The sequence below is a fragment of the Panicum virgatum genome, chromosome 7K, assembly GCF_016808335.1.
Source record: "Panicum virgatum strain AP13 chromosome 7K, P.virgatum_v5, whole genome shotgun sequence".
In the NCBI taxonomy this organism is placed as follows: Eukaryota; Viridiplantae; Streptophyta; class Magnoliopsida; order Poales; family Poaceae; genus Panicum; species Panicum virgatum.
Window position 1 is genome coordinate 46896149 of NC_053142.1, and position 10031 is coordinate 46906179.

General features: G+C 47.2%; 1 protein-coding gene and 1 long non-coding RNA gene across 2 annotated transcripts; both read left to right on the top strand.

The window, feature by feature from the left end:
- The first annotated feature begins 2664 nt into the window (after window positions 1-2664).
- Window positions 2665-4774, top strand: LOC120641730. The gene is made up of 3 exons (XR_005662374.1): window positions 2665-3165; window positions 3262-4395; window positions 4615-4774. It is a non-coding gene; the product is annotated as an uncharacterized LOC120641730 (long non-coding RNA).
- Window positions 4775-7921: 3147 nt separating this feature from the next.
- Window positions 7922-9440, top strand: LOC120643115 (late embryogenesis abundant protein 19-like). The gene is made up of 2 exons (XM_039919639.1): window positions 7922-8225; window positions 8320-9440. The coding sequence occupies exons 1-2, from the start codon at window positions 8043-8045 to the stop codon at window positions 9037-9039; spliced, it is 903 nt and encodes a 300-aa protein (XP_039775573.1). The 5' UTR covers window positions 7922-8042; the 3' UTR covers window positions 9040-9440.
- The last annotated feature ends 591 nt before the right edge of the window (window positions 9441-10031 follow it).

The window sequence follows — 10031 nt, forward strand, 5'->3', positions numbered from 1 at the left end:
GCTGGCCAAAATCTTCAATCCTCTTCAGCCGCAATGTAGACGAGACTACTAAGCAGCACATCAAACAAATCTATCCAGTACAAGACTTACAGCCAAATACCACCCACCTTGGCCATCCTCTAATAATGACACACAAAGACAGAATTAGTGCCTATGATTTTATCTACCAAAAGTTCAAAAACAAGTTGACAACATTAAAAGCAAACAAGCTAAATCATGCGGGACGCCTGGCTTACATACAATCTGTCTTCTCTTCCATCCCTATCTACTATATGGCCCATGCCCTCTTCACAAAAAAATTCTTAGCAAAAATTAACACCATCATTAGAAACTTTTGGTGGGCTGGCCACCAGGAAGAAGGCAGTTCTACACCCTTCCACTTTCGAGCATGGGATGACATCTGCCAACCCAAATCCATGGGAGGCCTGGGCATTAAAGACCTCTACAATGTTAATAAAAGCCTTCTGCTCAAAACCGCTTGGAACATAGTTACTGAAAAGGACCCGAACCTCACTGCCATTCTGAAAGGGAAATACTTCCACAAGTCCTCCTTCTGGACTGCCCCCTCCTCCACTCCAAAATCACTCTTCTGGGCCTCTATCCTAAAAATTAGGGAGACACTAACAAATAATTGCTCTTACCAAATCTTGAGGGGGAACACAACTATTTGGAACCAACCATGGGTGCAATGCTGGACGAACATGCATAATCTTCTCTCCACAGAGCAGCCCGCGACGGCACTCCCAAACTCCATCTCAGACCTCTGGCTCCCTAACACTAAAACTTGGGATTATGACAAGATCAAGAACCTCTTTGGCGACCAAGCTGCTACCTCGATCGCAAACCTTACCATTCTAAACCAGGACGGCCCGGATATACTTTGCTGGAAGCCCTCAACTTCAGGAAAATGCACAGCCCGAGATGCCTACAACTACCTAACTGCAACCACACACAACCAGCTGCCGCAAACAGGAAGTAGAAGTAGAAGTATCCCCCCTCCCACTCTAAGCATCATGGCTTTTGCTACGGTACACCGAAATGATTGTGGACCGTTGATCTTATAGACTATTACCTCTTAGGAGGTAATAGTTTTAATATTTATTCTATGTATTTTAAATACAAAAAGTAGGGATTAGATCTAATTTGCATGCATGGTTAGTTGAGATTAGATCTAACTTGCATGCAGATTAGTTGAGATGTGCCGGCTATGGGAATTTTTTGAGATCTCAGATTTGTTTCTTAACGTGAATAAAAGCAAACATGCGGTGTTTGATTACTTCGAAAAAAAATATGTTCATGGCAATAACGTGTATACGTGACAAACTTGGCTAGAAAAATATTTTTAGAATCATATCATGACCGGTGTCTATGAGATCTATACCATCTAATGTGCCATGACGTGACATTTGGCAGATGTATTTTTTTGCCCCTCCATGCCATGCACGTCACATACTGGTAGAAAATTGGGTGCAACGTTTTTTTTAGCCATGAAGTGACATTTGCCAACCAAATTTTTATTTGTACCAAAGGTTGTGCCAGCCATTAAATTGAGACAAGAAATATTTTTTGTCCCCTCGAAGCATTAGATGTGACATCAAATTATCTCTTAGAAGGATTTGAAACAGCATAGAATTTTTTAATTCATTATCATAGACATGATTCATACATCAAAAATTTATCTTGTGAGTCCAAGAAAATAGCACAGAGATGGTACAGAATACAAGGTAAATCCAAATTTTGTGACATGTTATGAATTCTCTAAAACTAATTAAATCATGTGTTGCAATAGGAGGTAGGACTACAATTTGATGACATGTTAATGTTTATCAAATCTATCTATAAAAAGTTGAAATAATTGAAACTCTTTTTCACCAAGATTAGGCCCATCTTACCCCTCACGACGGGTCCACTTGTCAGGCCAAAAGGTTTCACGAAAGAAAGTGAGAGATTGGTTTCACTACCGGAAATGGCTTATTTGTCGTGTGTTGGTGGAGGACACCCTTCGGGACGGTGGAGTGTCACAACAGCTCGGGAGGGGACGAGGACCCCTTCAGAAGTGGAACGGACCGCGGAACGAGAAGACACAATGAACGCACAGTAACGGAGCAACAATTACTCTTGTATTAAATGTAATCTTACAACGATCATGGATTACATGTTGCATTCATCCATGGTCCCACGTTGAGCCCACATGCTATTCGCTTGCTTGATGCTCGACCTCTTTGCTTGGTGGGCTTCGGCCCAGGTCGTCTGAGTGGACCTGAAGGAACCCTCCCGCCGGAGGTCTTCGCTAAGGTGGCTTCCCCAACACCGTGTGCTTACATATTTGTCGTGTGCCTTATATCGGCCACATGGCAAAGATTCTATTTGCATGAGACAATTATTAAATACACATCAAATAAGGCACACATGGCATATACGTTCTTTGCTCGTTTGCAGGACAAGAATACACACAGCAAATACATAACACACGGCAAAATAACACGTTTGTCGAGTGCCTGAATCCAGGCACACGGCCAAGTAATAAAATTGCCGTGTGTTTGTTTAGCACACGACAAAGTAATACTTTTTTTCTTTTTTCACCTCGAAACTTTTTCTACTATTCACATACAACATGTGGTAAACTATATTAAAATTCGGTACTTTTTGTATTTATTTTCTATATTTAACCAATAAATTGCATTTCAACCAATTAATTGCATTATATTTAACCAGTATGTATTCACAAATGTACTATATCGTCATCTATAGCCTATGGGCCGGATTCAACAAAAAGCCCAGCAAAAGAAAGCCAAAATTAGGAATCGCTCCCACCCTAGCCCGAGCCGGCGAGCCCCCTTCGGTCCTTCCCAGTCTGTCCGCCCCCCTCCCTACCGCCGCCGTCTGCGCCCCAGACGGCCAGACCCAGCCAGTGCGCCTCCGCCTCCGGCCCTCCGTCCTCCGCCCAGCGCCCCAGCCCCAACGTCCGGCTCCGGCGATCGGCTTCCGAGCTCCCCAACTTCAGCAGGGCTGCAGCCCACAGGGGAGGTAGTACTGAGGGGTGGGGGGCAGCCGCCAGCCGGGACATCCAGGGGCGGCGAGTGCGGAGCGCCCCAGCACCAGCGCGGCAGCGCCCCAGCGGCCTGCGGCGCCGAGTACTGCTACGCAAGCCAGCAGCCCAGCAAGGTAAGATGATAGCTGGGCTGCCGTGGGGCCGCCCGGCGGAAGGCATGACCAACTCGATTTCTTCCCATCCAGTCTTGATAATTTCCGAATTTGTAGGTTCAGGGGCAAGTTCCTGAAGCGGGGAGTGAAGGAGGTCATCAGGAGCAACAGCAGTGGCCCTGAATTTCAATCTTTTCTCCTTTGTCAACTAGACCTAATATGCAGTACACATCCCATGGGGAAATAGAAACCACGTGGCCCTGAATTGTAAAGGTCCTATCTGCTGCATTGAATTTCAACAAGACTCTCCACTAGCATACGTTGAATAGGCATCGATGGAATATTAAGGAACTTGCCTAATCCTATTTTTTCAACTATATCCCTTTGATCCTTTGTCAATTTCCTGCATAATGCAGCAAATTTTCCTGGCATACACACGGTTGCAACCTGGTTATCAAACATATAAAAAACAACAAAATATATCAAATTAAAAAATGACTCTGAAGGCCTTGTCCATAATATATTACAAACAAGAACGTACCATCTTTGACCAGCACACAACTCGATTCACCAACTCTATGGACTGGTCAATCCCTTAAACAATCTAATGGGAGTGGCTTTATTCTGTATTCTCCATCTCCTTCAGTTTCACCCAGAGATGAATCTAAAGCAAAGTCTGCTGATAAGATACAGGGATGGGGATAGAGGGCCAAAGCATTGCTCAGCAACCTCGGTGGCAGGACATATTCCGGCTTACCTTTCCAGCCGTGGCTGACGGACCGCGGAAGCCGATGTGGCGGACCACCGGGATGCACAACACGCGGTGGCCGCCGGCAAGACGCCGTCGAGTGCAGGGGCGGCGTAGAAGGCGGCGGCAGCCTCTATGTAGCGATGGAACCCTAATCCATGCCCATGTTGAATCCATCTCCGAGAGTATAGGAACCAGGCTAACAGAATCATGAATCTCGGAACGAGGGCGGCGTAGGAGGCGGCGGCGGGCGATTCTATTTATCGCGCGCGCTACTGCACGCGATTTCGTCGCAGAAGCTCTTCGCGGAGCTCGTTGTCGGTCCGTCTGGATTTCAGAGGCCCATTTAGCCTGGCGGCCCATATTAATCTCCCGATTCGCCCTTCCTTTTTCCTGGATTTCCTGCCTTTTCGGCTTCTCAGTTAGGGTTTGTGCCGCCGAGGCGATTCTCATTCGCCCCATTCCTCGCGGATTCGGATGTCTCCGTCCCAGCATCTGTGAAGGTTTGATTTTCGTTCCTCCATTGTTATTACCTTGTGCTACTTCATCGCCTTTTTGTTTTGCATCTGTTTCGTATTTAGCATTCATCTGTTTCATATCTATTTTGGAGATTCATCAGATAGCCCAAAGTTTAGCGTTTATCTAGATTTTGTTCTCGATCCAATTTTCTTAATTTTTACAATTTTTGGTGGTCTAATTCATCAGGTTTTTTTTGGTTGCAGGGTCTACCATGAATTCTGAAGCCAAGCTTTTATGTTGTGGCACCTCAAGAATGTCAAAGTAACTGGGTTCTATGAGATGATACTTTTTGCAGTTCAAGTAGTTTACATGTCTGCAGCTCTGAAAAACTAAGCGTACTGTTTATTACTCTATTTGGTTACATAACTTGTTCTCTTGTTCCATCTTTCTTAACATCTAGACCAGAATTCGGAGAACATTTGAAAGTGTTCTGTCACTCCATTTGTAAATATTCCAAAAAATGTTCCAGTAATTACTTTAGAACATTTGAAATGTTCTGTAACTCCATTTGAATTGTTCCAAATAAAGTTTCAAGAATTACTTCTGAGAACATTTGAAAATTTTCCAAAAAGGTTCCGGGAATTGTTTTTGAGAACATTTGAAAAAGTTCTATCATTCGATTTCAAATGTTCCAAAAAAAGGTTTCACGAATTACTTCTGAGAACATTTGAAAAAGTTCTTTAAGTCCATTTGAAATTGATCCAAAAAAGAAGTTCCAGATATTACTTCGGAGAACATTTTAAAAAGTGTTGTCAGTCCATTTGAAAATGTTCCATAGCACTTCTAAAAACATTTTAAATGCCCCCAGAACACTTCTGAAAATTTTTTAAATGCCCCCCAGAACAAATCTAAATGTTTTCGGAACACTTTTGAAATGTTCCCAGAAGAAATTTTAAAGTTCTAGAACACTTCTAAAAACATCTTTAATGTTCCAGAACACTTTTGAAATGTTTCAAGAAATAAATCTTAATATTTTAGAATAAAAAAATGTTTCGAAACAAATCTTGAAAATTTGGCTAGAACATTTGTGAAATGTTCCCGGAACAAATTTATGAAATGTTTTGGGGCAAAATAAAAGTTCCGGAACATTCTCAAAACAGCACAAGTTAGAATGTTTCGGAACACTTTTCAAATGTTCCTAGAACAAATCTTGAAGTTCTCGAACACTTCTGAAAATGTTTTTGGAACAAAATAAAAGTCAGAATGTTTCGGAACACTTTTGAAAACATCTTAATATTTCAGAACAATCTGGATGTTTTCAGAATAAATTAATAGTTTCGGAACAAACCAAACCGTTTTTCAGAACAATCTTGAAAATTTCTCCAGAACATTTGTGAAATTGTTCCGAAAACAAATTGTTTTGAAACAAACTTTTTGAAGAGAATTTTAAATGTTTGACAAACTTTTTTTGGAACATTTTGGCATTTTATTTGGAACACTGTGACTTGTTCTCGAACAAATTTGGAATTCGTTTTTGAAATAATTTGTAATGTTTGACAAATATTTTTTGGGTTAAACAATTTTACAGAACACTCTAAAATATTTCGAAACAATCCTCAAATGTTCACAAATAATTTCTGGAATGTTTGGCTAACATTCTAAAAAGTGCAAAGTTTTTTCTTCAGAATATTTGCAGAGAAACACGAAGAAGTAAGAAAGAACCTGTAGATCACGACTTCACCTTTTGCATATAGCGCAAGGGAACATTTAAGCCAATAACCTTAATGGACCAGCTTCCGCGTCCGTTCCAGCGCGCCGGTGCGCGCGTGTCACGCCCGCCTGCCCGTCCGCGCCACGTTTCTGTGATGCAATTGTTTCTAATCGCAGAACGCGATACATAGACGCCCCCCGCGGCGGTGGCTGCAATCCGATAGAGATTGATTTGCCTCACCCGTCGCCGCTGGAAGTCAGGCGGGTCGCTAGGGCGGATGCGGCTGGGAGTCATAATTATTTCAATGTTTAAGATTAACATAATCAATTAATTAATTAAGAAATGGATGGCTGGGAATCATTTGAGGTCTTACCTCCTGGGAGGTAACCGGTGTACCGTAGCGTCGCCCATCATTAATCGCATCTGGAAGAACAAATTTCTCCAACCACGTTTAAAAACGTTTGCTTGGAGACTCCTCAGACAGGCTCTTGCTACAGGGGAACGAGCAGCAAGATTCTCAAAACATATCGACGCGAAGTGCTCACGCTGTGGGCAATTAGACAGATAACCATTTATTCTTCCTATGCAGCTTTTCCAGAGCAATATGGTTTGCAGCATCTCCATCCATTAGATCAGATCAGCTACCAACAGGTATGCAGGGAATCCAGGAGCAGGTAACTCATTTGTTCAGCACCTTTTTGCAGCACCAGCAGCAGGAAAGAATCCTTTGGACCCTTTGGTTCATATGGAAAGCAAGAAATGAGCACAGATTCCACCGCAGGGACTGGACGATCAACCAGGTAATTCAGCAGGTTACGAACGAAATGACAGGTCCTCACCTGCAGGAAACAAGGCCGGCGACGGACACCAACCTACAGAATGCTATGTGCACGCAGCTAACGAATTGTGCAGGCCCAGGAAGCCATGAGCACGCACCACCAAATGCTGCTCCTTCTATATCTCCACAACAACTGTTTAACTCTGCAGGTCCAAGGTGCTTTGTCGATGCGGCAATCCAATCGGTGACGGCAAGATATTTAACGCGGAGAGCTGGCCTTGGCATCTTCATCCTCAACCCACACGCAGCCATCCAGCATGGCATATTGATCCAAGCTGAAGCACAGGCAGACGACGCTCTACAGGCTGAAGCCCAGGCGCTTGTTCTGGCATCCGCCGTGACCAGCAAGCTCAACATGGCGAACACTGTCTTCCTGTCGGACAGTCAACTACTGATTACCGCACTCAACAACGAAGACCCAATTCAAGCATCTCCGGACTACAGGATCAGACCACATCTATCACAGATTACCACCGCCAACAAAAACAAAGGAGTGCACTACATCAAGATCCCAAGAACGCACAACTCTCAAGCCCATAGACTTGCCAGGCAGGCTTTAAACACACCACCAAATTCATCTTGCCTGTACTCTTGCTTCTATCTTGGCCACTCCTCGCAATGTCCGGTGCACCATGCACTGCAGTCCTTCCAATGGGGCCCCATTAGCCTCATCTCTGTAATTTGTGTTTAACTTTCCAAATAATATTACCAAGTATAAAAAAAATGTATGCACGCAGCTGCACAGTGCACACACGTAGGTAGTATAGGCAGGCCTTCCTGAACTTTCGAACAGATCGCCGCGCTAGCTCTGAAATGGTTTGACTTGGCGTGACGGCCCCTCCGGGCAGGGAAAAAAAGAAAGAAAGAAAAAGCCCGGGACAGCAACACACGCCAGAGCGGCGCACGCGTCACCACGTGTCCTCTTCCCGATCTTGCACCGCAACGTGTCTCCGGACGTGTCACCTCGCTCGTCCCCTCCGTTCCACCTCCATATAAACACACCGCACGATCATCCCCGCTTCTACCCCCGTGCGAGCTCACCATCCTGAAATCTATCCATGACCATTAGCTCGATCTGATCCAATCCGAGGTATCCTCGCCCCTCGAAGCACGATCTCGCCGGTTAGTCGTCGACGCCGTCTATGTCCAGGCCGATGGCCGCCATGCTGCTCGGGGACGCGCGCGCCGCCGGCGCCGCCAAGCTCGCCGGCAGCACCACCGTTAAGCAAGCTCTTGTTCCCACTCATGCGTGTTTCCTTCCTCCCCGGCCGCAGCCGGCGAGCTGGGGCCGCCTCTGCTTGCAGACCGCGCCAAGATCGTCTCAGGTATGCACTCTGCTGGGTCGTTGGCAGAGCAGGTTGACCTCTGCGATTTCGTCCGGGATGGACGCTGACACGGATGCGTGATCTTGTTGCTCAGGCGTACAACAACGCGGCGGACGACCGGAGGGACATCAGGGACAAGTACAAGGGCGCGGCGGAGGAGGCGAAGGACGCCACCGGCGACGCCAAGGAGCACGTGAAGGGGATGGCCGGGGAGGCGAAGGACAGGGCGCAGGACATGACCGGCCGCGTGGCGAACCAGGCGTCGGACATGGCGGGGAGGGCCAAGGACCAGACCAAGGGCATGGCGGAGGAAGCCGCGGACACCGCGTCCCGGGTGGCGGACAGGGCGAAGCACGAGACCAAGGACGCGGCGCGGGAGGCCGCGGACCGGGCGGGGCCCGCCAAGGAGCTGGGGCACGAGGCCGCGCGCCGGGCGCAGGAGGCGGCGCGGGCGGCCAAGGACCGGACGGGGGAGGCGGCGGAGCGGGCCATGGACACCGCCGGCGAGGCCAATGACCGCGCCGTGGAGGGGACCATGCCGGCCGGGGAGGTGGTGGTGGAGATGACCAAGGAGGGCGCGAGCAAGGTGGCCGAGACGGCGCAGGCGATCGGGGAGAAGGCGAAGCAGGCGGCGCGGGGCACCTGGGACGCCGCAAAGGAGACCGCGCAGAGCGTCAAGGACAGCGTGGTCCCCGACGCGGAGGACGTGGACGCCGCCGTGAAGGAGCGGGACCGGATCGCCCGGGAGATGGACAGGTTGGAGCAGGAGCGGAACAAGAGGGAGGCCAGGGAGAAGGGCTCGGGCTTGCCGTAGGCCCGTAGACGAAGTGCCTAGCTCAACGCTTGCCAGCCTCCACTTGAGCTGAATTTCACCTTCGCTAGTTGAATAATGTTTGGCAAAAGATCATGCATGTCATGTGCCGGTTTGTCTTGTGTTTGATCAACACATCGAAGCTCTGCACTGTGCACGAACTGCTGGTGTACTCAGCATCGGACCTGTTTAGCAAAAGCAGGGATCTTCGTTTTTTCTTCTTTAATTTTCAGACCAGTTTAGCAAAAGCAGGGATCTTCGTTTTTTTTCTTTCTTTAATTTTCAGAAGCATGAATCTGAACTGCTTCAACTACACAGATGCTTGAACATATACCCTCTGCAAAGAGAGATCAAAAGCTCAAATCGATACTGAACGGGGCAACCTGCTATGACCTTTGCATCAAGATCGATCCGGGGCTTTACACTTTTGGTTCAAGTGCTCCCCTCGTGCAGTTCATGGAATGAAAAAACAATGGGAACTGCATGAACTCTGGGAAATGGTAATGCAGATGCAGGAAAACATGCGAACAGAACAAAACGTGACAATCCAAAGCCAAGCCTGACTTCGGATTCGTCACAAAATATGAACAGGAAATACACTTCCATGCAAATAGCACAAATGCTGCACTGATGCCAACTGGCCATTTTTCACCAGTATCTCACAAATCACAAATAGCAAAAAGATCTTACACTACGTTTGGATGTTGATATTTAGGGCTAGAATTCGGTTTTTGGCATTGGGTACCTGCTAATACCTGTTGTTTGGATGGTTTTGGTATTCGCAGGTGGAATCGCGCTCCAATACCCCCGAAATATTTGCCCACTCTTGCGCGAGCCGGTCTCCAATGCCCGAGCTCTCCCGCATGGGCCGCCCGGCCCTAGCCCGATGCGGCTCAGCCCGAAGCGGCCCGGCACTATCAAACTATCAGGTCCGATAGTGTCGGGCCCGTTGGGCCATCGTGCCGAACTGGCGGCCCAGACCCGACACTAATGCC

Coding starts and splice junctions, on each gene's coding strand:
- LOC120643115 (XM_039919639.1), top strand. CDS start 8,043: ATGTCCAGGCCGATGGCCGCCATGCTGCTCGGGGACGCGCGCGCCGCC. Junction 8,226..8,319: donor CCGCGCCAAGATCGTCTCAG/GTATGCACTCTG, acceptor CTTGTTGCTCAG/GCGTACAACAACGCGGCGGA.